Source organism: Pezoporus wallicus, unplaced genomic scaffold (genome assembly GCF_028554395.1).
Source record: "Pezoporus wallicus isolate ANWC-B61680 ecotype Strahan unplaced genomic scaffold, APGP_CSIRO_Pwel_v1 contig_9449, whole genome shotgun sequence".
Classification (NCBI taxonomy): domain Eukaryota; kingdom Metazoa; phylum Chordata; class Aves; order Psittaciformes; family Psittacidae; genus Pezoporus; species Pezoporus wallicus.
Window position 1 is genome coordinate 661,682 of NW_026641531.1, and position 26,865 is coordinate 688,546.

At 40.3% G+C, this 26,865-nt stretch overlaps 1 protein-coding gene and 1 long non-coding RNA gene across 2 annotated transcripts; one reads left to right on the forward strand and one right to left on the reverse strand.

Moving 5' to 3' along the window:
• Positions 1-9,945: 9,945 nt before the first annotated feature.
• LOC130607227 (uncharacterized) lies at positions 9,946-12,276 on the reverse strand. The gene is made up of 3 exons (XR_008974186.1): positions 12,152-12,276; positions 10,905-11,067; positions 9,946-10,086 (listed from the first exon to the last, which is right to left on the reverse strand). It is a non-coding gene; the product is annotated as an uncharacterized LOC130607227 (long non-coding RNA).
• A 1,013-nt stretch (positions 12,277-13,289) lies between these two features.
• CHRNB4 (cholinergic receptor nicotinic beta 4 subunit) lies at positions 13,290-26,562 on the forward strand. The gene is made up of 6 exons (XM_057424153.1): positions 13,290-13,657; positions 18,189-18,334; positions 19,528-19,572; positions 19,692-19,801; positions 22,745-23,705; positions 25,744-26,562. Exons 1-6 carry the CDS (start codon positions 13,603-13,605, stop codon positions 25,882-25,884), a joined length of 1,458 nt encoding a protein of 485 aa, XP_057280136.1. The 5' UTR covers positions 13,290-13,602; the 3' UTR covers positions 25,885-26,562.
• The last annotated feature ends 303 nt before the right edge of the window (positions 26,563-26,865 follow it).

Sequence of the window (26,865 nt, forward strand, 5' to 3'; positions counted from 1 at the left end):
GGTTTCAAGCATTGCCAGCCTGCTGGTCCCCCACCAGTGTGATAAAACTGGAACCAGAAAGTGCTGAAGTGTTAAGCAAAAGAGGAGGAGATGAATAAAGGCAAAAGAGGAGCAAGAAGTTGCAAAGAGTAAAGATAAGAGATGGTGAGAGAGGGAAAGGATGTGTCCGTAAACAGTGAAATTCACAGACACTGGGATTAGCCAATGCTGAGAGATGTAAAGCAGAAGAACAGGAAGGGTTGGGAAAATAAGATTCAATATGAGTACCATTCTAATGTTAATAAAACCTACCTGATGAGTAAAAAGCAAATAAATCACAGCAACAAAGAGAAGCCCAACTCATTAATTCCAGTCGGTACTGAGTTTATGCTTTATATTCCTAGCCTTGTTCCTTGAGAAAACAAGACTTCTCATACATGTCACATTCCTGTCCACTGGGCCCCAATAACTTTGGAACTTCAGAGCTTATTGAAGCCATGCTCACCAGAAGAGCAAGGCTTCCAAATAGCTCAATACCTTTGCAGATAGGCAAACACTAGGGGAAAGAAATCCCAATATGCTAAGTATGTCAAAATAAGTTAGTACATCACACACATGACATATTCTGTGCTCACTTGTGACCACCCTTCTGTGAAATTGTGTTTCACCAAGAGACCCACCTGGTCACAGAAAGTCTGGATAATTCCCAAAATAATTCCTCTGTAAGCAGAGAGCTGTTGCATACAACAGGAGCTTCCCAAACTCATCTCTTTAAAGCCTCTGTGTGCTAATGAAAGGCTTCTCCCTCTCCTCCTTGGCTCCAGCTGACAAAGGCCTACAGCTCTGCTTTGACAGCAGAGGGGAGATTCTGTTGGCTTGAAAATCCAGTTTCATTTGCAACAGAGATATTTGTGTCTTTTTAATCCACAAAATTCTGCTCTCCTCTGCCAGTCACTCACTTTCTGCAGCCTCCCTGATCCCACTGTTAGTAGCCCAGAGACAGAAAGAACCCGTAGTCTCAGGCAAACACAAACCAGTTTGATTATGAATGGACTAAAAATTTTGCATATCAACAAAGAGCTTTTTCTTGCAAGACTTAAGCAAAACCCAAGGGATTAATCTGAAGGAAAAGTATTTGAACCTTGGATAGACTTTATGAAGGCTACCTTCCCTTGATGTTGCTAGAGGCACTATAAAAGGCATTCGGCCTCTTTATTTGCTAGTCTCACATCTTAAATTGAAAGGTAATGATGACTCTTTAACAAACACCACACTTATGCTTCCTCTCTCCAAAACACAAATTATTCAGGTAAAGTAGGAAAAACAAGTGCAAAACACCCAAACCAGTTTTAGATACCCTTTAGAATGAAAGCCCTATGCCACCTTGCTCATGGACTCTTTGTAATAGTCATTTCACTTGTACCCGGCTCCTTAGTCCTACAGTCTACAGAAGAATTGAATTTCATACAGAAAGTAATACATTTAAACACTTTAAAGGATTAAACATAAATAGGAAGTCTTCCTCTATTTTAAAACCCAGGTAATTTTTTTCCTTCACGTATTTCACCTACCTTCACACAAAGCAAAAGAAAACCCACCTCAGGATGTCGTTAGGATAGGCATAGTCCAAAAGGACCGACCACTGGCTACCATTCATGCACAGAAAAGATAGTTATACTGAACAAGAAACTACAGCCACTTTTCTGATGTAGCTCTTCAGCAAAGTGGGAAGTTTCACAAAAAATACCCAATTTGGTTAAAAACATGTTTGCATTTTAACTGGAGAAAAAGAGAACAACTCTTTTCATGAGAGCCTTGAGCCTCTGGAATGGGATCTACCACAGTGGGATGAAGCTGTGCAGAGGAACCTCTCTCCCTTCTCTCCCATGTAAATGGGACCTGCAGAAACCACAGCTTCCACATTATAACCATCAGTCAATGTGCTGAAACTCACTGCACCTGATCACTAAAAAAGGAAGACATGGTTTCTCCCCTCTCCAATACCATAACAAGGAGAAGAAAACAGCTAGTGTTAAATCAACAATACATCTCTATCATTTTCTATGGTATGACTTTACTGATTCTTTAGGGGAACCTTAAAATTCCTGTATGTAAAATGACTGAGAAAATTCAGAGTTAGATGTCTTTTGCCCCATCTTCTTTTAAACACACTTATGTTGAAGCCATTTTAAATTCTTTGTCCTGACACATCCAGCCTTTACAAGGAAACCAAGCATTATGAAGGTCTCTGGGAAGTTTCTCCTGCTTTCTCAGCCAACGTAATTGGTCCCTGGAGAAACTGTTTTCCAGCACCTTGATTTCCAACCCCTTTCAGCTCATGTTCTAAGACTGCTTTAGCTCTGTGTTTCAGCCCAAGACTTTCAGCTCATGTTCTAAGACTGCTTTAGCTCTGTGTTTCTTTGGACAGCAGCCCAAGCACATCATTCTTTAAAAAGCACAAGGACTAAAGCAAGTCAGACCACCAGGAGAGCTGAGAGGGTGCATGTGGTCCTTTGGACAAACCTCACCACTCTAATGACAAAGAATTCACCCTTCCCTCAGATGCTCATATTCAGCAGCTGTCTTGAGGTGAAAAACAACCTCTCACTGACAGTTGTTACAAAAATTAATTGCACTTAGAAGTAAATGAAACCTCAATGGTATTTCAACAGAAAAAACAGTCATGTAAATCACACGAAGTCAGGGCACACCTGTAAGACACAAGGTAGGGGCAGGCAGAAATGCCCAACCTCACTCCGAACTGCAGATGTCTGCACATGCTTCAAACCAGGCAGGTCTCCTGCTCCCAGTATCAGAAAAGGGCCATTTAGAGTAGAGGAATTAGAAAGAGAGGAATATGAATATTTTAAAAGCTCTGGGAAAAGCAAAGTGCTGCCAATGAGAGACTGGAAGCATTCCACCCCCAGAGTATCTCCAGTTCAGTGATTGCGGTGTTTACAACTTACAGAAAATCAAAGCATTTTGCTTGGAATGACAAAATAAAGTACTTTTTGTTCAAATTTTCATTTAAAAAAATCCTCCAGAAATGAGTTCAGTGTTGATGTGGCCTGACCTGCCTGGTTTTGTGCCAATCCCACCAAACTGATTACTCCTACTGCCTCAAATGGGATTGTACCAAGAAAGTCACAGACACGGTTCTAGCCTAGTCAAAATGGGATTGCTTTTGCTCTCTTTCATGCTGGCATGCTTCAGACTGCCACAAATAAGGAGCACAAACTGCCACAAGTAAGGAGCACAAACTGCCACAAATAAGGAAGTGTAGATTGCACTGGGTAGACCTCAAAATAGATTTTTGGCTGTCCAAGACAGTATTCTCTGGAGACTCCCAATTACATGTCAGAAACCGCAAGATTTCGGTTGAATTCTAAAAATACACCACCTTTACTGACAAGCAAATGTATTGTATGTTTATACTTAGCTCATGTTCACATTCAGAGGGACTGCTGCTATATTTTATGTGACAACAGGGAAACTATTGTTTTTGGCCACACACTGGGATAGACATGTCACAAAACCAATTGGACAGAGATTTTATGGACAGCTAGAAATGAACAACATGCACAAGTTATTCAGGATTAATACTTGTACTAAGCCAGATCCTTTGTTAACTACCTTATATATACTACTTACCAAGCAAATAAATGACCTAGTGAGTCAGTTCTATTACTTGCTGAATCAAATGTATTATCTACTGAATCAGATATATCATCTCTTCAAACAGAAATATACAGAGGCAGTATATTGCCTTATATGTCACATAACATGATGAGCTGTACTAGACCTATGCTAGCTGAAGACAACATCCCAGGACGCAAACGCTGCACTAAGTGTAACTGAAAGAACAAAGGTAATGTTTTAATAAATAAGCAAAGAGCAAATACAGTTCAGAAGGAAGCAATCCACTGAACCAGTGAGACCACCCCCTAACACCGTGGACCTAAGAGCTGTGAGCACCTTGACAAATTACACAAAGAGCTTCAAGAACGATTTATGGTCTGGAAAAAGAACTTGCTTTATTAATGAGACACCAAGAAACCTAATCTGTTTTGCTTATCCAAAAGAAAGCTAAGAGTCTAAAACTTATCTGATAGGGGAGATTTCAGAATGCAAATGATCTTTGACAAGGACATAAAGATACGCAGTGGCTGAAGCTTAGAAATAAGATACAAACTTTTAAGAATTCAGTTAACCATCAGAAACCTGCTACTTGAGGACATGGTTCTTATTCATCATCTGAAGTCTTAAGTCATAAACTGTGGAAGCTTAAAAAGCATGTTCTAGATTAACCTTATGTGTGAAAGGTAAGAATCTTGTGGTCTGTAGTAGGGAGGACACTAGATGACGTGTTCTGGTTTCAGAGTCTACGTATCTACAGGTAGTAGGTAACTGTTAAATTCTTAAGAAGTGAATCCTCCTGTACCTACATTAATATATACAGAAACCAAGAACATAGATCATTCAGTCTGCTGTATATTAACATAACTGAACCTTAGAGCAAACAGCATGGAGTAGGCACTAAACCTGTCATCTATTTATTGGAAGACTATTCTGAAACTAGACACAGCCCTCTGCTAGGACTGAGGAACAAGTCAAAGCACCTGATCTCTCAAATTCCGGGAAGGTTTGGATTTGATGGAAGTCCTTCCCACTCTCTAAGGAAGCAGCACAGATGTGACTGATTTTTTGAGAACTGAGAACTATATACTAACCCTCATCACTGATTTCCTACACAACTGGCCTATATTTCATTCTTGCACTTTGTTTCCTGATCCATAACACAGGACTAGTGACACTTCAAGTCTCTCATGAGCAACGCTGGTATCTGTGACCCAAATGTGCTGTGTTGGTATTAAACAGGCAGTTGGCATCTCTGGGAGACAGAAAACCCTCAGAGTGAAAGCTGCTCCGTGAACTAACAAGCCAAGGCCAGTGGGTACCATTAGCTATAAACCGGATGCTGAAAGGTGGAGGCAGGAGCCTTGCAACAGGACCACTGAAACAGCCATCCCGGAATTAAACAGCTCTGCTTCTCAGGACTACAAAAGCCTAATCAAAGCATATTGTTAGTTACTCAGCCTGCACAAGGCACTGGCAGCAGGGAAGAGGTGTCTTGTAATCCAGCTGAATCATAACATCCACCATTATATAGCACTTCTAAAAGCTAGGGGTGCTGTTATTGTATATAGCACAGCAAAGGCAGTGAGCAGACAGTCATGGAAAGTGTACTAAACACAAGGAACAAAGGCATTTCCTACCCCAAATCCCAATCTACAACCTGAAAAATATCCTAGAGGAAGACTGCACAAGTAGTGGAAAGCTGCCTAACTGCTACTCCTCTAGCAGTGAGTAACAAAGGAGGAGAGCACAACTGTAGGACAGAGCACTCAGCAGCACACCAAGCAGACAGCATCCTATGCTTTTGGTCTGGAGTTTCACAACTGTTGAGCTGAACTTGGCGTGTTTTCTCAGGGCCGCATTAAGCTGGGTCACACTGAAACCCAGGTCTGCCATCCTTCCTCTGGATACACACAGCACCTGTGCAGCAGCACAGGACCATGCTAACTATGCACTGGGAAAAAAGCAGGTACAATACGGAAGGTAGAGATAAGGTCACAGGCGCTGCTGGATGGAGCCTCCCAGTGAGCTCTGTGTGCAGCTCAGGGACACTGCAAGAGCCTGCAAATGGGCAGGTTAAGGAACTGTAAATAACCATCACAAGTCCATTGGATCAATGCAGGCTGCCACAGTGGCTTGCTGCCGGAGAGGAGGACCTTGCCTGTTGCTCAGCATTGACAGCTCACCACAACCGATTCCTCCCCCCCAACAAATGTTGTGTGGGTTTTCTTGCTTGGAAAAACAAACGACTCCTGATGTCTCATAAGTACAACTGCCACAAAGGATAATGAACCCCAGAAGTGGTTACAAAGCTAATGCCCTCATAACGATTTCCTTTCAGTCATAACAGATCATATCCAGACAACAGAATCCCAAGACATCACTAATGATAGCAGGCTCTGTCAGTATGTGAGATGCTATGAGAGTTTGTGAATTAAACCCCATTATTGTCCTAAATTATAGATAAATTCTCCCTTTCCTTGGTGATATGCAACATATTTTTTCTTCAGGGCAGTTAGATGATGTCAGCACAAATTACTGCTTTCCACACAGTGCAGATGACAGAACTGGAGGCATTTAAGAAGCTTACAAAACACAAATCTGAAGAGACAGAAGGAACTGCTTCCTTTGACTTGGAAATAACAAATCCTGCTGTGGCATGCGGGGTAAGGCAAGAGAAAAATCCTTTAATTTGGGACACTGATGGAGCTTCAGAAGTTTCACATACTTAAAAATCAAATTTCGAGTTTAAATTCTTGCTCTAAATTACAAAAAAACACCTCCAACAAAACAACTTTAGATGCTCTTATCCCTCCATTAAATATACACTGAGGTGTAACACTGAGGTACAGGTTATTGCCTAGCTGTTATTGTATATAACACAGCAAAGCACATGAGGAAGCTCTTGTATATGGCTACTGCATATAGTACACAGCCAAACTATGGAGCTCTATTTTCAGCCTGGAAAAAAATGAATATACAATATCATTTAGAGTGCTTTTCTAAATGGTTTCCTATTCTTTCAGTGTTTCCTGGTAGATCAAAGTTGAAGGAAGGGCAGAGGAATTCCTAGCGGTTACCTGTGTGAGAAGGACTCAAAAGATCTACACAAGGCAAGGTTTGCAGGAGGTGCTGGTATCTTTTACTAGATCGAGTGATATAATTGGAAAAAGAATTGTTGTGAGGCATATGGCTCTGTAGAATTTTTTGTTACTTGATATACAAATACTACATTCCCAAGAACTGGGAATTGATTATCCTGCATAGTTTTCCTTTATTATCATTGTGGCATTGCGCTGTGTGCACCAGCAGTCAAGCTCTTGGTTGCCATCTGCTGTTCTTCTTTTCCATTTCACCAATTTTACGAGCAAGACCAGGTCATGAGGAGTCTTAAAGACAAACCCAAAATCCATTCAATTTTGCTTGTTAAAGAACAAGCAAAAGCCTCTTTGTGGTAGTATAAATGGGAAACAAACAGATATATAGGGCTTCCTTGTGTTTCCACGATTTTTTTCATCCCAGTCCTTTACAAACATTAGGTAATTCTTTGCCAATCCTTACCTTTGCTTTACACCTGGGGAAACTGAAGCGCTGAACAGCAATAATACTTAACTAAATGCACCCTGGACACTTACAGTAGAGCTGAGAACAAAGCCCACGTCTTTTGTCTCTCAGTCTTGTATCCTAAAACCCTCTTTTTTTCTGCACTTTTCAAATTTGCTCATTTTGAAATGCAGCAGTTCCAAATAAAAAGGTCAACCTCAAACAGTACAATTGTCATTCACTCTTCTCCTACTACTCCGTTTGAAGTGATTTGCAGATACAGATATTCTCCATCATGGGTGCGAGAGAGAAACCTTTGGACTCTGTCACAAACAGTTGTGGGTTTGGTTTTTTCTGGTACACAAATGATATCAAGAACAGAAAAATAACCCACACATGCCAGTGGCCCATCCTAAAAGCCCCAGTGCAGAGAACAGCCATTACTATCCTGGCATGGGCCCAACGTAGTGAAAACAAGGAAAGAGGTAGTAGTATGCAGGTCTGCCTCAGTGAAGAGAAGTGATACAAATCAAGCAAAACCCACCACAATTTTGCAGTGACGTGTGCTCTGCACCACAGCAGTTCTGAGTTTTTCCACATGACCATATATGCACCAGGAACTTACTTATTGCTATTAGCACCCTGCAGTATATAGAGGCATCTTGTGAAGAAAAATCATTTTACTGCCAAAAATACAGTGATCCTTCTAACACAACCCTGTTAGGTGCCAAATTTGCTTATCACAGATAAGCCTCATATCACACTACAGTCTGAGTAAGACCTGCACATCTGGCCCTGCAGCATTAAATTCCACGCACAGTTCGAAAATATCATGTTTGATTTATCCATAGCATCTACTTTTAGTAGACGGTAGAGCGTTTCTTAGTAGCTTACAGATTATTGCAGAATACACAGTGGTAGTAAATGGTATGAAAACTTTGAGTGCCTGTTTGTCTTAGCACAGGCTGCTTCCTCTTTACTGTCTTTACTCTGGGGATAGTTAGGTTTTATTTCACTGGAATGTTATATGCTTCACAATTTTGGCACATGCAGTGCACAGTTGCTTGCTGGAGGATTTCACTATCTGACATTCCAAAAGTTTCAGTAGAAAGGTATAAATAGTGAAAAAGCTGGCAATAAATCCTCACTAACTTTAGGTGCACTTTGATAAAGCAGAATAAAGTGATTAAGATTAAAAGGGCAATTCTACTGAATCTAGAAAACATACTGTAAATACTAAACACTTATCACTGGGCCTTTATCAAAGGATGTAACACACTCTGCCATTGCACCAGAACTGGGCAACAATTGCAGTGATTTGGCAGGCAAGGAAGCACAGTTTAGGTAATGAAAGAAATAGAGCTTCCTACTCCTGGAATTTACATTTAGAGTTTCTACTTCAAAAAGTAAGAGCACACAAAAATGCTTACACTACATACAGGAACACACTGATACTGATGGAGATGTGTTCTTAAATGTGCATATATTTAGCCCCTTTTTATAAATTTCATACAAAATGCAACATTGCAAGAATAGCTATGGCTTCATTGGCAACGTTTTCAAAGAATAGATGACTGATTGCCAGTCATATATCAGGCAGTGAACAGGTTGTCCTGCAACAAATCTCAAAGTATACAAAAGGAAATGAAAAAGACTGATAAAAATAAAAGGATCAGTTCCAAAACAGCAAACCCCCACCAGCTGCTGCTTCTGCATCTCTCTAGACTCATTACACTTGTGCACTTCAGTGGATAAAGATGTTGTTGGTAACCAGTGAGTGTTAGGGGCTTTAATGTTGCTGCCTCTCTAAACATAACACACCTGCTAGCTCACAAAGCATATGGTGACAGCTTTCAAAAATTAACCAGAAAAGGAAAGCATTGTTTTGCCAAGAATGACTTTGGCTGCCATCAGACGTATTCCAGACCAAAAGGTGGCTTGTCCTTGATCCATAATCATTTATATTTTGACAATGAAACATGGAATCGCACCTATTGCTGTGTCGTTTGCATGCAATTCATGGCAACTCTCTGGAACATTTTGTGGGTTTGGAGCAGATTCTAATGTGATGACACATCAGACACCAACAAATAGTATCATGGTTTGAAACCTTGCAAACCTAGAAAAGGAGTGTTATTTACCTGATCATTTGGTAGGATCCACAGCTCTGTTTCCCAGTGTTGTTTGCAAAAGTGTGACCATATTATACCTTTCCTTAAGACAGCTTATTAAAAATACCATACATACGGTTTAGAACCCATTTGACAAGGCAAATGTAATTACAGGGGTGGTGTATGAAATGGACTTTATGACATAGTTACCCACACAGACAAGGTTTACCACTGTAGAGTAAGCCTCTGATGAAAACTAGTTATCCAGTATAAAGCATCTACTAATCCAAAAAAAGCTTACTGAATTCCAAAGCTTTACATTACAACGGACCAAAAATTCCATATATCCTTACCCTTCCCACTAATTTCTACCCACGGTTGTTTTGTTTGAGCACCTAGCTAGGCTCATCCAGTCAACAGCTACTGGAATTACAGTGCCACAGTTTTGTTTTGCCTTGCACACTTTATATGGGGACACACCACAGCACTGTTAAATGAAGCTGCAGCAGTACAAATTAACCCAGAAACATCAGCACCAGCATGGCTGAGGTATCACCCAACTCTAATGGGACTCTAAGTGCATTTATAAAGTTGCAGAATGTTAGCTCCAGGACAGCTGTTCTAATAAGCTCATCCTAACAGCGGTTAGTAGGGAAAACGATGATTTTACCTGAAGGGGGGCATGATGGATATTTGCAGAGGTTACTTGTAAGAAGTTCCGTTTTCTACCCAGTTGGAGAGCAAAGTGTGCCTTGCTGCTGCTGAGATGAGCCAGGACCTTGGCAGATATCATTACAGTTCACTCAGATGCGAGGTCCTAGAAAAACAAAATTTGCCAGTACTTGTCATTTTCTATAGCAGTTTTCCACCAGAAGGTGACAATTGTTCTGCTGTGTTCTGTAAAGCCAGTATTTAACAAGCTGAGCTGAAGTCCCTCATCAATTCAGTTTAGCCATGAGCTCAGCCCTGAACTTCATTTCACTGTCACAACTACCAAAAGCTAACTGTGGCATTTATTTTGGCAGCAATCTCCCTACACAGTGAAGGTACCTGTCTCATTAAGGAGGCCAACTGCACCCCAGGTTGCTTCCACTTCGGGAGCTCCAGCATTTCTGACTGGCTCTTTCCTAATGCAAGGAGCAGCTTGAAACCACCATGATAAATACACAAAGAGTACTGCCAGTTTTCCAGGGCACTTGGACATCTTACATTCCTCATGCATCTAAAAGCCTGAATACCCTAAGGCATGCAAAGCATTACAGTATCAGGAACAAACCCCCAGTCAGTGGATGGCTGTCTGCCATGGTATTTCCATGCTTGCACATGTGTATTAAGATGCAAATCCAGAATATCACATATGCTAACGGCTGCTGTAGACACTTTTATTTCAGGATCTCAAGGAGCAAATGGAAGCCTGCAGCATCACTGGAGAGAACAACTGCATAGCACAGGGGATCAAGGAAGACCTTCAGTGGTCTGTCAGAATGCACGCACACAAGTGAATTACAAAGGAAGAAAATCAAATGTGGTAATTCTCCTTGTCCACCTCAGCTTCAGCAGCAAAAATAGCACAATCAGTGAACAACCTGTGACTCTTTAGCTCTGGTGAAGCATTCCAAATCTATTTTGTTGTACCTTGAGCTGCTACTCAACTCTCAAGCATCAAGCAGCATATATGGTTCAAATGCAATGACTCCAGTGTCCATACATCTGTTATTCCTGTAACTGCTGCAAAAGCATAGAGGCCAGGTTGGCAGATGGAAGGTTTGCCTTTGAGGAGAAATAGGTCAGATGATAGCTGAAAGTAAAAACAAAGAAAGAGATGCAGCTTTACTTCCCCAGCAGGCTGGTACTTCACTCAGACACGCTGAACGCACAGCTCCTTGAGAGCAATTCCCTCTACATTAGCAAAGAACATTGCCCAGCAGGCCCAAGGGTGTGGTAAAGTCTCTGACCACATAAGCTTCTGACAAGGTAAAAGCTAAGCATACTGTAGAAAGAAGCAAAAAGTGGAGGGCTGAGTGTAAATCCTTTGCTTGGGACACATCTCCTAGGATTTGTGACTATTACAGGAGGGTAATTTTCTGTGTGACTGCTCCCTTTCTACATGCTTTTAGTTAAATGCTGGAGGAAAGCAGAAATACTGTGTTTTCATGCAGTAAGTCCATTCACAGGTACTCACTAGGATTACACTGGCTTTTTTCATCCAAATAGATGTCCCCACAATGACTGTTCTCCTGTTTGTCTCATTGAAACCATTCTCCTCCTCAGTTCCCACGCTGTTCAGAGGGAAGAATTCCAACTCCCATACAGAGTCATAGAATGGTTTGGAAGGAACATTCAAAGCTCATATAGTTCAATTCCCCTGCAATGAGAAGGGACATCTTTAATTAGATCAGGTTGCTCAGAGCCCAGTCCAGCCTGATATCTAGGTCTGCTATCATGCCTGACCTAACTAAGATAAATAACAAACCCAGCACATTTTTCTTGGTACAGCTAACAGTGTGCTGTAAACATTTTCTGAGTATTCAGAAACCATTAACCATCAATTCTTTGATGGTCCACAGAGCTTCTTATCATCTGAGATTTTTGTATAGCATTAACATGCACTAAATACATCTTTAAACAGAGGTCACATGTGTATATGAAAGTTTAGTAGTTACAGAAGATCAAAGTTTTATATTTTTTAAAGTTAAAAACACTATAAAACCTGAGAGATTGCAACTGAGGGTGTTTATAGTAAAGGTATATTGAAGGAAATTGTTTGAGATAGTGGGTGGAGAAGGTGAGAACGTATAAGCCATCTTTCTCATGGTAGAAAGCTGTGCTTTTTAAAGAACTACTGGGAATCCTCAGTGGAAGATATGGTATAGTTGACATACCTTGAGTTTTCAGAGTAAGAGAAGGCAGCAGCACAAACCACTTCATCAAAACTGACTTGTGACAGCTTGTTTTCCAAGTCCTTGCAGTGCGTGCTTTTCCATTTGTCTCACTGAATCCATCCTCCTACCCTAAAGAAACGAGCCAAAAATAACAGACTGTTTCTAGGAGTTACATAGATTGTGGATCGTACAATTAGGAAATCTTAGTAGAGTTTCTTTATGTATTGGGCTACCTCTGATGGCAGCTGCTTTAAAGACGAGTTATAACTCATGGGCCTATTTAGTGAAAAAAGAATGTGGCTAAAATGTTTCAGGGAGAAGGCAGTGAATCATTCCATGCTACACTGACAGCATGCCTAAAAGCAGCAGCAGGTGACTTCCCCAAATAACCTCAGCCAGGTAGCAGCTGTGTTAGATGAACAAATCTGGAATGTTATGCTGATAAATCAGGAATGCTTTCACCCCAGCCAATTATGTTGGACTGCTGGGAGATGAGACAAGAGCAGAGCTACATCCCAGGTCCAGCTGAAGCAGACGGAACATCAATATGGAGATAAAGCAGTATTTAGAAGATTAGCACCCTTTTTATTTCTTTCTGAGGACTTCTGCCTGTCCTACAGTGCATGCAAATGGCACATGTAAGAACTCCTTTCCTTTTACACAGATCTTCCCATGGCAAGTCCCAAAACACATAATACTCTATACTCTGCTGAACCCTTCAGCTGTAAAAGATCACTTCTATTAAATTTCTCCAGTGCTCCTCTGGAGTGTCTTTATAGCTTCTTGCTATTTCTCAACAAGCTGCTTTAGCTTTCTTTTAATAATCCTGTCAAATGTTGATGATGGCAAACTCTGTTCCTCTCCTGCTGCTCCCTAAAAGCCTTTTGGAGTTCTAGTTTAGAGAGCTCACATGTGTGGGCCTTGGAGTGGAAAAGGGTTGGCAACAGGCAACACGCTTTTCCTCTTGACACAGAGAATTACCCTCTGCTGGGGCTGTAATTTATTGAGATGCCTTTCACTACCAGGTTTTATGGCAGAAAGTTACATCCTGCTCTTCCCACACAGCTATTCCCTCACATTGCACTTGTGAACCAGAAAGCCTTCTAAATGTTACCTAGTAGCAATAATTAATCAGTGGTGTTTTGCAGATCCTATTGCTTAGCTTACTCTTTCATTTCCTCTTACTCAACATTATCACATTATGTTCCCTCTTCTTATGTGCTTTTCCTCTTCACAAAGCTCTTTGAACAGCTGCAAAGGGGGAGGGACCACTATGCTCACGAAAACTCCACTTTGCAGAATGCTTCTGCCAGGTCGTACTGTCTGTCTCTTTCCAGGCATTTCATACCTCCAAGATTCAGATTTGATTCTGCATCTCTTCCTTTTGCATCCCCGACAACAGAGCTTATTGCCAGCTGAAGAACAGTAATCCACCTCTTCTTGTTACTGCCATGAGGAATACGTACACCCTCTTTCTCTTTGCGGTGGGCTCCTTTTATTTTAACGGTAAGTGATCTTTTCTTTCGGATACACTTTGCAGAACAGCAATAGCTTGCGGGGCTTGGAGGTAGGACTGTGCTATAACCTCTCAGACAATTTGTAACAATCGCCTTGGTAGGCTGCAGACTTTCAGAGGATGCATGAAATGAAATATTTTACTGTTGTTTCTGGCTTGCTTGGTAACAGTAAATCCACTATGAGGGGTATGGACAGACAGTAAGTTGGAGATAAAACGATAGAACAGTAGGAGATGACAATGATAATCACTAAATAATAGCCCTTTAGATGCTCCCAGGATCATCTGTGATGGGAAAAGCAGGTATTGTGCTGAGACTGAAAAAATACAAAATGAACCATAACCTGAACCATAAATAAGGCAGAACTCATCCCTCTCCACTTACTGGCTCAAGTTCATATATTTTGCAAAGTTTCATACTTCCTAATGGCTAGATTAGTATGTAAATAGTATAAATTAAATATGAAAACAGATGCTAAAAAAAAAAAAGAGCAAACATACATTAAGAACATTTTCTTTAGTCCACCAGGATTTCTTGCATATGTTAAAACATATGCTGAAGCCAACATGAACAGCCCGACAGCAACATGAAACACTGCATTTACCATGGGAGCTTCTTTCCATGGAGACTCCACCGAAGTGTTCGGAGTGAAACTGGCTGAAATTGAACCATGATGAAAATGACATCTTTCCCATAATTACCTATTCATCCCACAGTTGTTTTGGTTCTTCAGTCACTGAAAGGCAGCTTTAGAAAACACCTGCTTTGTAACAAATGAAGAGTGAGGGCCTACTTCGGATTCTTAGATTACATGCCTTTAAACCCATCAGTATTTCCTTTTTGTTTGCATTATTTGCCGTGTAGAAATTAAAATAGTCTTTCAAATACAGTAAATTCACTAGTACTTCCATTGGAACAATCCGCATTCTAAGAGGTTAAATGAATCTTTCTATTTAAGAGTGTGCTGAGAAGTAACAGTATCACCAAGTAATTTCAGAGAAGATAATGGGATTGTCTTATCGCTGCTTCTCGCTTACTCTATGCTAATTACAGATGGGAATGTGGTATGTCACCACTCCCCACAGAAGTTACTTGGGAGAGAGGGAGGAACAAGAATGACAACATATTCTACAACTTATTATTTCTAAGCAAAAGCTACTTCGACATTTATTAAAATAATTGAAGTCAGGGAAACAGAGCAAACACGCCTCGTGTGATACGTTGCAATTTAGACATGGTAACAGTGCACTTGCCTGCATTTATCAACATTGGTCCTTATTCTGTTCTGTGGAAATCACTCCAACATTTTGTCTTTGCACTGAAAATAAACCACACAGGATGACTAGTTATTTCATTTTATACATTTAAATTAGACCATGTAAAAGAGAAAGCTTGCAGAGGGGAGTGAATGAAGTCTGTGGTTTTGTTTGTTCTGCTGTGAAATTGTGTCTTTCTAATGGTCATACTCCTGCAGAGAAAACAAACTTACTGCAGAATGAGTTCTGCAAGTTACATGGCAATCTGCTCTCCTTGTCAAGGAGCAGACATGTAGTGTGTTCAGTGAAGCTAAAACAGTTTCCCTAGCTCAGGATCCATCCCAGCACGTTTTCACTATTACTGCGTTCAGTACACAAAAAATACTCCACCCCCAAATGAGGGCCACTTCATCATTCTTGTTAAAACCCTTTGTCTAAAAGCATCAGTCTCCCCTCAGCAACATTTCTCTTTGGGGAAAAAAAAACAGTTTGCGAGGGAAACTGTGCGCTTCCATTTCTTCTAACTCAGAGGAAGAAGAGGAATTCCAAACGCACGGCTGCTGACATCATGATGTGTGTAAAGATGAACGTGAATGCCTGGCAATTTTGTTCTCATTAGGTGCCATCTGGTAAATATGCAGATTGGTAATGGAAAGTAAAAATTACACAGGAATGGCTCATTTTCACATGCTATTTACAGAGAGATTTGCTCTAGCAACCTTTAAAGCAGTGCCCTGACGACATCTAGTGGTGTTTGATACAGGCATGAGTGAGATGAGAGATTAGCCCCTTCCATCTGTATTTCTGATGACTGTTATTTAAAGGTTGGGATGGGATGGCAATTTTATAAAGAAGTATTCAGCACAGGGACCCCTTCCCTAGCATCAGATCATGTTTATTAAAAGGATTGAGTAACAAATAATTTATTATAATTAAGTCAAGGCCTGCATAAAGTTTATTGAGGAAGGCAGTACTCTGAGATCTGAGCTGTTCTTATCAGACATGCAGACCCCACAGTAGGGTCTGATTCACAGACCAGACAACTGTGATTACTAAAACCAGGTTTCGAATAATAGGATTATTACAAATTCAGAATGACTTTTGTACAAACATTCTGCAGTCTCTACTCCTTCCTCCCTGATTAGCAAATCCCTCCATATGCTGGGATAGTTACAGAAAATACAGCTTCACACTGAAAACACACTCAACAATTCAAACAGGTCCAGTGACCACTATATGCAACAAACCAAATGACAGTGTATTTATATTTGAATGAAAGCCATCTGCTTATGTCACTTCCACATGCAACAGTGGGAAAGTTTGTTAAAAATGAAACCAAACCAAACCATCACAATAAAATAACCTTAACCAAGATTCTCTCTTTACCTGTCACAAGGCTTCTCACCTATCATTTTAAACACAGAACAACTCATTCCTAGAGTGCAGCCTCATTTGCTTCACGATATCAAATGTAGCTCTACCTTGATGGCAAATACACAAGAAAAAAACAATCTGGAGCTTAGCAAGGCTCAGTGCAGTTCTAACTTGTTGAGCCTTTGATTAGGCAGGCTTACATTTAGAATAAATGTGATACAGAGTATCTCATGGCATTAGGGCTTTACTAATGGCTTTCAGTGAGGTACAAATCAAGCATGAATCAAAAATCAAACCTGACAAACACACAGGACTATTCGTCCAAATTTGTTTTCCCAAATGGCTTGGGAAATATTTGAGAAGCCTGTTCTGAAGAACAATATTAGAGTTAAGTATATGGCACCAAAATTGTGTTACCAATGCCATAGCATATGCTAGTCTTAAAAGAATTACAATGAGCCTGGGGTTCATCTCAACTTTTCCCCAAAGCTGTTCTTAGGTATGAAAAATCTATTTGATGTTTCCTTCCTTGTCTCCCCACTTTCTTGCTGGATCAGAAACAAGAAGTTCGAACTGTATTTTTTTAACCTGAGTGGAATTCAGAAGTAACAAGTTGCCCTTTAAGGAATGTACAACCCTGTTCACATGGAAAGCAGGCACCTAGAAGTGCACACAAACTTTGTGATCCTGGCCTTTTGTTGTCTGCTTTTCTCTGGATCTCATGGATATGCTACAGCACAACAAAAACCCAGAACAAACTAATGTAGCGCAAATTAAACACTTTCATGGCCAGTGGTGTTTACTGTGTGAAACTGCTCCAGGGCATCATGGAAAAAATATGCTGTAGAGACACTACCCTCATTTCTGCAGTGTCTACTTTTGAGTTAGATGCCCTTTCCTATGGTAGAATCATTTTATCATTGGATTAGAATCTGTTTTCACTAACACCTACATCCATCATTGTCATCTGAATGACACAACACAAAATTACATACAGCAGAATCTCTCTGGGTCAGTCTCTCTGGTCAATCAGTTCTTTTGGCAGGATGTTACCAGGACCTTAGTCATCTGTATTATTATGTGGTCAATAGTGGTTTAAGAAGTCCACTAGAATGGCCTTTAAAAGCACAAGCAAGAAGATGATGGGCAGATGCCATTAGTTACCTCTGAGGCTGTGCCACAAGCTGTTCTGCTCCATGGAGAAGGTGCTGGCTTGTTTGATTGTATCCTGGCAGCACTGTATTTTGCAGTCACTGAACTCCAACTTTGGCCACCTAAGATTTACAGTATTTGTTCTAGTCCATTAATCGGGGTTTGTTTCCACATAAAATAAGGCTGACATATTGCCTTAGGTTTTAAAATAAAATAATATCATCACTACTTACCGAAGAGCTCCCTATCATTAACAATTCTTACAGCCCCTGGTGCTGATCCTCTGGTTTTCCCTACATACACCAGTCTTTCCGCTTGTACATGTGCCTGCAACTCTGTCTCCTAAGACACTAAAGAGAGAAGTCACAGCTGGACTCCCTGCATTTGGATCATTGAAACATTCTTCTTTTATTAAGAGGGTGGTCTGCTCCCAGTTTCTATTTCTGAACATACTCCCAAAAGTATCTATCAGTTTGAGCTACACATTTTACTGTGAAAAAACCCCAAAGCATTCTGATTTATCTGCTTTGATCTATGCTCTGCGAAAGACAGCCAACTTCAGCAGAACAGATACTGGTGCAAGCACCCTCTCCTTCTGTTCACACCAGCCTAGAGTCTTTAGACACATCAAAAGCCTGTCTTCATGAAATAATGAGGTCTGATGCACAGAAATTCTGTTATCCTTACATCATGTCCCTTGCTCTCCCTTCTATAACCCTGTTATGTGCTGTTTGACAGGAAGCACTGCAGCAGATGCTGAAGAAAAGCTAATGAACCACCTACTGAGTCCTGACAGGTACAATAAGCTAATCCGACCAGCTGTCAACTCGTCCCAGTTGGTATCTATAGAACTGCAGGTTTCCCTGGCACAGCTCATCAGCGTGGTAAGTTCAAATTAGGCCGTGCCTTTCAATTCACCACTACCTTCACATCTTTCTAAGTGAAAGTCACACTGGTATTACTATGTCCCTGTTACTTTCTATTTTACATAGTACCACACAGTAGGCAGGGCCATACATGCAATTTACTGGTTTTCATTACTTCAGAATGCAGCTACAACGGGATCAATCCAAGCAATAAAAGACAGTGGCCAGGTCTTCATTCAATAAAATTCCATCAATCAAAAAATTAACATCATTCCACTGATTTCAGTGCAGCTTCAGTAAAGTTACACCAGGTTAGGATCTGCCCTGGATATTGCATGCTAAACTGACTTCTGCTGCCTGCATCAGAGAAATGTGCTTGAATGGCCTGAAAACAAGCTACAAAGACAGATCAAAATCTCATGGCAGATCAGGCATATCAGCAAAAAGTGAAATGTAAAGAAAAATCCATATTAGTCCTGCCTGGAATAGCTTAACACGGTTAAAACAATCCTCATGTAAGCAACCCCTCATATTCAATGAAAATTACTTCAATGGGCCTGAAAGACATTTTCACTCACAAGGTTAGCATGTGTTTAACAGTTCTTCCAAGGTACAAATACACACCTCAATGCCAAGAGAAGTTTAGAACTAACTGCAGTGGGAACAAGATTCAGCACATAAGTGGGAATAGATAAATTTCCTGAATCAAGGCTTTCAACTCTTCTGCTCATTCCCTGGATGAAAAAGAAGATACAGATGACTGTCTCCCTGCCAGAATTTGTGTATGGGCCAGTGACCAGACTACTGAAAACATTAAGAGACCTCTATAATTTATATTCTGAAATTCAAGAGGAAAACAGAGAGGCACTGATGGAACATAAGGGAACCTGTACAAACAGATGAGGTATCTTACACACGTGCGAGCTGATTTGTTCAGGATATAGTGTCATGTATATCAGGTGACTCTGGGACAAGTGCTCCTTCTCTCCTGCAGAATTCTGCCTGGGCACTACACTTGTGGGGTTACTGTTTATCATCAGCATGTGCACAAGACTGACAATCTTAGCAGCAGAGAAATTCCTGTCTTGAAATACACTGGATGAAATCATGCTGCACAGTTGGAAATGTCCTCAAAAATTCACTAAATAAATCTTGTTATTGCAATAAAGTCAAACATTTTAGAGAACTTTTCTCTCTCTTTTTCCCTGCAGAATGAACGGGAGCAGATCATGACTACAAATGTCTGGCTGAACCAGGTAACCAAGCCCACAGATCTTGCAAACCACAAATGCGACTGCTTTCACTCCATCACAGTGATTGCTTTGTTAGTGGTGGTGTGGATACTCCCATCACTACTGTACAATTCTTCTCTTAGGAGTGGACTGATTATCGTTTGGCTTGGAAGCCCTCTGACTATGAAGGAATAAATAGGCTGAGAATACCTGCAAAACACATCTGGTTGCCAGACATTGTGCTTTACAATAAGTAAGTAAAACTTCTGTAGTTTATGCAGACAGTGAGCAAAATTTTAAGCATGTAATAAGAAACAAGGCTCAGAACCAATGAAGTAGGTCTGATAAAATTCTAAACCTGAATTTTGTGGCTTTTAAACAATATCAAGTGTCTCTGACTGGGGTACTGGCCTCAAAGGTAATTTTAGTAATATCAGGGCTCTGGTTAAAGAAATTCGAGCAGACCTGGAACATATCTGCAGTGTGAGCTCTTACCACCACAGGGTCTGTGACAGGGCTCACAACTGAGACACAGATCTGCTCCAAACTAGACTATATGGAAAAGATGAACTGTAAGTACAGGCACAGCCATACAGTAGTCATGTTTGCAAGAAGCCAAGACAGCTGGAATTCTATCAAACAACAGGTTCTGCGCTAAATACCCATCTCCTTCTTTCCCCACCTTCCACTGCAGACTCAAGGATAAATCTGTTACAAAGTTCACATGTACCAGAACAAAATAAGTTAATATTCATTTACAAAACCAAATTATGGTCTGTTTTCATAAGGCATTAAAAAATCAATTATAAGAATACATTATAAATCTGTCAACATTTGACCCTGTTGCCTTACAAGTACTGAGAAAAAGAAAAGCTTGGTGCTAGACATACACTTCAGTTTTTCTTTCAGACACACATCTAATTGCCAACTCTGTTTTGCTTTAAGTATCTATCAAAGCCTTGCAGTGGATATCAAGTCTTGGGGGGGAAAAAAAGTCATAACTTATAATATACTTTCATGATACTTTGAAACCCATTGAATTCCGGAACATACAACAGTTTATGAACATATACAGATGGGGAAACCTAGGAAGTTTATATATAACTGAGTTAAGTCCTTGGAATCCTACTACTGGAAATCAGATTTGAGAAATACTTAAAACTGTTGTATTAGTCACAAAATAATTCAGCCAGTGGATTAGGATGTACTCTGCCAGGTCAAATCTTATTCTGGCACGTGCTCCCACCCTCGGCTTCTTTCTTACTCCCCAAACAATACCATCTAACGGATTGTAAGAATGGAAAGAAACAGTTTTAAAAGGCTTCTTAAATGTCTGGGAACAAGGTTTTAGCCTCACAGTATTATATTTTTACATTAGTACAAAACTTCAAATTAAAACTGTAGATAAAGGACAAGCACCTCTAACTTTCTGCTGCTGAAGCACATGTTTCATAGGCATAAGTCAGTTCAAGAAGGTGCAAAGGAAAACACAAAGAGCATTCCCATGCACCGCAGCTCTGTCTTTATGTAGCCCGTGCATAGGACTGCAGAGGGCACTGAAACAGCACCAGCAGCCTAGCCCCTGTCCCACACCTGAGCAAGGGGCAGCCAGCAGAACCTGCACATTCTCAGCCCAGGAGTCTATGCAGTACGTTGTAGGGCATAGTGGTAAATCTAACACAGGGAGATAAAAACGTGAGAAGTAAGAAACTATTTCATTACTAAAACACAGCAGTTTTACTGGCAATGAACTAATGCCCCTTGTATGCTGTAGCCACTTCACATCTGGTTGTTTTGCTGCCTAAATAAGTTAGCTACAAGGGTCTCAGCTCAGTGCCAGACACCAGGGTTTGCAACATGAGGGTTTTCCAGAGTCAAATATACCTGATCTGGAGAACAGCATGTGCCAAGCCTTGGATCCTTGTAGAACTTCCCTACTTAGAAAGAAATCAACCTTAGAACTGAAGTAGCTCTGTTTTCCAAGATGACTTGTCAACAAACATGTGATTCATTAGTCTTTTTAACAGCTCTTAAGGAGCACATTTCCACCTAAATAAAAGGCTGCTGCTTAGCCATAGGCACCTGAATTTCATTCGTTTACACTTGCCATGAGTTTGGCCTTATATTTTTTGCAGATGATATACTGTCTTTAGGTTATGTGCATTTCTTTACATCTATATTTGTTTATCAAAAGGAGGCATGTGAGATGTGTCTAGTCCAGACTCTTCTTTGCAGTCTAACAAAGAGGCTAACACAGTTTTTAATAAAAGCAGCTGATCAACACAGGAACAAGCCTTTGAGTTTCCTCGTCTGCCAAGGCAGATAGTCACTAACTGTTTGTTCCTTCCTAGCGTTGCACTTTCCTTTGGTAGCCCGATTGGCTGAGCTTGAAAGATCCTACATAGCTCACTTGAGCAGATACATTGAAACACTAAATCTAAGAAACATTCATCAGCAGCTGACCACATTTCTACTCCAGGATACACCATAGATTAAACAGCCCTAAACTGTTTGCCCAGAAACATTGGACAGAAGATACAGACTAACTTATAACGATCTCCCTGAATTAAAAGGCCCAGCATACACAGAAGACTCTCCTGGTGGAAGTTTAGCAGTTGGAGAAAATACAAAGCCAAGAGCACTGTGGCGTATCTGCTCTGGTTTTGTAATAAGTAAATATTAACTGGAATGGCACAATAAATTATAAACCACATAAGTACATTTCCCCTGCCTACACTCTCCCTGCATTTCTAACTAACACTGCTCATCCTTATTTCCTCACCCAAGCTATTCAGGAGTGTCGCTGTGTTCCAGATCAAAGGTACCTTCCATTTTCATGCTGGATGATCTCATTTTCACTCAGTCTTCACAGATGTAGTAAGGCTTAATTACGTTAACAAACATTTACAAAACACTTTGAATTTTTTGGATGGAAGAGAGATGCAGGTTTATTATTTAATAATAATTTTCCAAAATATTTTTTTAAATATTGGACCAAATATAAATTCTGATTGGGAGAAATGCGACCTTCATCCCCATATCAAGTTACAGCTCCCTATAGCATAGATTTCCAAATCAAAATATTACTAGACTTTGATTCCAGAAACAACTGAGGCCCATAAGAATGTGTGGTTTGAACCATGTTATTCTTCTTAATGCTTTCCTATCTCCTTTTCCTTTCCTCTTGTTTCATTAGTGCGGACGGCACTTACGAGGTTTCACTCTACACAAATGCACTTGTAATGAATAATGGAAGCATTCGATGGTTGCCACCAGCTATTTACAAGAGTGCCTGCAAGATTGAAGTTAAGCATTTCCCATTTGATCAACAAAACTGCACATTGAAGTTCCGGTCTTGGACATATGATCATACAGAAATTGATATGGTGCTTAAAACTTCCATGGCAAGCATGGATGACTTTACACCAAGTGGAGAGTGGGACATTGTAGCACTCCCAGGAAGAAGAACTGTAAATCCTTCGGACCCCAATTATGTCGATGTGACATACGATTTCATTATTAAGAGGAAACCTCTTTTTTATACCATCAATCTCATCATCCCCTGTGTGCTAATTACATCCTTAGCCATCCTGGTGTTCTACTTGCCTTCAGACTGTGGTGAAAAAATGACCTTATGCATATCTGTGTTGCTTGCCTTGACTGTGTTCTTGCTGTTGATCTCCAAAATTGTCCCTCCAACATCTCTAGATGTTCCACTGATCGGGAAATATCTCATGTTTACAATGGTTCTGGTGACCTTCTCAATAGTTACCAGTGTCTGTGTACTCAATGTCCACCACAGATCTCCAAGTACTCACACAATGCCCCCCTGGGTAAAGGTGGTGTTCCTTGAAAGACTCCCAGCCTATCTGTTCATGAAGCGTCCAGAAAACAACTCTGCACGGCAAAAGCTGTGCAACTGCAAAAAGACAAAAGGAGAGAAGCCAGCTGATTTATACAAGAACTCTACCTATTTTCTGAGTACAGCCTATGCCAAAAAATACGACATGAAAATCACTGAGACTCTTGACAATGTCAGTACTCATCCAGAGTTTAGGTTAAGAACAGGCACCAAATTTTCCCCTGAAGTCCAAGAAGCAATTGATGGAGTCAGTTTTATAGCAGAGCATATGAAAAGTGATGACAACGACCAGAGTGTAAGTAAAAAAGAGAGATCATCCCAGTCTTTCCAAACGTCATCTCGTGCCCTCCTCTGTAACACACTGTTCTTCAGAAAGCATATTTGGACTCCCTAGCTATTCTCAAGTTTTAAGAGAGACTGTAGCTATACCTTTTAAGAGGAAATAATTTCTGCCATTAGAAGAACTTAATGAATAGCAATTTGGTAAACCCCAATACTCTCCTGGAAAGTAACATGGCTGTTTCTACCACGAGAGAATGGTGACTGCCCACTAAGTCATTAAATACCCTTGAAAAAGCTGTGCTGCCACATTCAAGTAGTGTTTGGCAGGAAATAAAATAATATTCAGTTCCAGGTCAGAAAAAGAGTATTTTTCCCCCTTGTAAACAGTACTACTGTGACAACCTACAGCCAGGGCCTGTTAACCAGAAACACTCTACCTGCAGCTCAAGCATTTATTTACCTAACTCTGCACAGAAGGAGGATTTAGTAAAATTGGCAAAATGCCTTTGCAAACACCCTCTCTGAGTTAAGATATCTGTTCAAATGTGGCAAAACAATGGGTAGGATCAAAATCCTAATGCCAGCTGACCTGATACTTCTTTTGCTTGAGTAAATCATTCATTATTGGCTATGAGAAGTACTTTATCCAGGATGTGTTTAAGCAATGCTGCTGCTGCCCTGTTCACTTGTTCTACTCATGGGCCAATAGCTAGCACACTAAAGCTGATACAAATACATTGTAAATAATGCTTGGGAAAACTCAGATGGTTTTGCTCAGTTTTGTTTAGACAAGCACCCATACTTTGGAAAAATCATCCTCACACCTACTAGTGTCCTCTCTCTGACCAAGATCCCAGTGAGAATCCGGGTTCCCTACTCTTGTTGTGCTCTCCCTCCCTCAGCCAAGCAGATTAAATGAAGTCTGGTTTCTGATCTGGCAGAAGTCCCTTGAGGAGCATGCTGCTGAGTAGTTAATGTTTTCTATTAACTGAAATTACTGTCAATATAAATAAAGAAGATCAGCTATTAACATTAGACATGAGCTTGTAAACATTGAAACTGAGTGAACAGAAGCAGATACCTTATGGCAGAGAAAAAGGCTTCTAACAGCTCGGAAATTCTAGGAAGAATGTGTCGCACACTAAGCTACAAAGCTTCCACTGCATACTAAGACAATTTTCAAGGATATTTTATACATTAAAAATTAATTGAATGTTTTTCACAGTGCTCTTTGATACAACATATCAATTTCCTTGATGCTTAATTTTAATCTCTACTTTCTGCCTTAATTATCACGGTCTGGTAACAACTGTTCATGCACATTTACTGTGGTCTGATTTCAGCAGCACACAATTCCCATTAGCATCAGTGGAAATGTAATATAAGACATGGGATAACTGACAAGTATGGTAAAGTCACTGAGGTGACAATGTCCTGTGTGGAACTAGAACCAGAGAGAGAGGAAAAAATAATAATTTCTGATATGCAAATGAAGATGGATGTATTTCCCCTTTACAATAATAGCCTGATAGTCACTTCAGTTTGAGAACAGAATCTAAGGCCGTGACTTTCACAGTCAACATATGCAAGGCAAAAAAGGATTTTAATAAAAGCAACAGTATTAATATGCATTAAGACCCTTGATTAAGATGACTGCTGCTTAGAGCAGAACTCTGAAGCTAACCTTGTCTAACAGCAGTAAACACCATCTATTTTTGTCCACTGAGGTTAATAGCATATGCAAGCTAAAATGGAAGAAAAAAGTTCCTTAACTGGATTATACTGTGGGTCCTTCAGGACTGGCTCCCCCCAGGCAGCCATGCTCAGTACCTGCTGCATCTAAGACACCTAAGAAGTATTTGCAGTATTTTCTTCCACTGCCCAGAATGGCGGTAGGAGAAAAATCCCTTCCCAAGCCTAAAATCAGTTTATCCCCTGAACCTCGAGATTTGTTTCTATTCATTTTCAGAAATGAAAACTTGGCATTAGCAAGAGGAAGAGCAAAAGAATATGACCAATTGCTAATACCTTTAACTGGCTTTTTCTTTCAGGTCATTGAAGATTGGAAGTATGTTGCCATGGTAGTGGACAGGCTGTTCCTCTGGATATTCGTCCTTGTTTGTGTCCTGGGGACTGTTGGATTATTTCTGCAGCCACTTTTTCAAAACCACACTACTGCCATGAACCCTTAGTTGTCATTTAAAATTGTCAGTACTTACACAGATGTTGGGTCTCCTCCTGCTCTCAATTCCCCTCTGTTAAACCCACAGAGATGCCAAGTGATTTGCTCTTACATCAGATTTAGAATAGGAAAACGGAAAGTAGAACTTGACTTATTGGGAGAGAAAAAAAAGTAAAATTAACAGAAAACTATTATTTTTTCCAATGAGTTCAGTACTTCTGATGATATCTCAGCCCTTTTTTTTTGTTACTTGAAGTGTGAACACTACAGAGAAAGGCTTTTACTGTACAATATGCCATCCTGGCTCACAAGTGTTATTATTAAATAAGTATTTTCTATACATTGCCTCAGGAAGGACATTTTCTTTCCTCAGAATACTGTAATTTCCCTGTTACAGAGAAGATATCACTATGATATTTATTTCCTTCAAAGGCATCAAAGCTACTTGTGTCTGATTTATAATGAGCTTTACAAGTGGAACCACTGTGTAGCTGCTGGAGTATGTATTTGAAAACGGAACTGAGAAACAGAGACCTACTTCTGAGGTAACAACCACTGTTAGGTTTCTCACGTTGCCATCTCATCACTGACTGATCTACAGAGGCCAAATCAATATATGAAAAACAAACATGTATATACTCTGTTCAGTGATGAAACTGAAATAAAATGTAAACTTTTCATTTATAGATATTTAGTCCTCAAGTGTTATTGCAACTTTAATAGCTCATGTAACTGGGGTTCATACACACTGTTATGAAGCTAAGGCTAAGAGCACAGGAAAGCATCTGGAGAAGACAACTGTGAAATGAGCAGAATGAGCAGAAGACACCTGAGAACAAACAGACCTGCATGATTTGCTAGGGTTTTGTTGAGGATTTAAGTATAATCCTCAACAAATGAGCTACGACACAACACATAACACAAGTACAGTCTTTGGCAGAGGGTAGATCAACACCCTAGACTCCCATCACAGGACAATCCCACCACACTT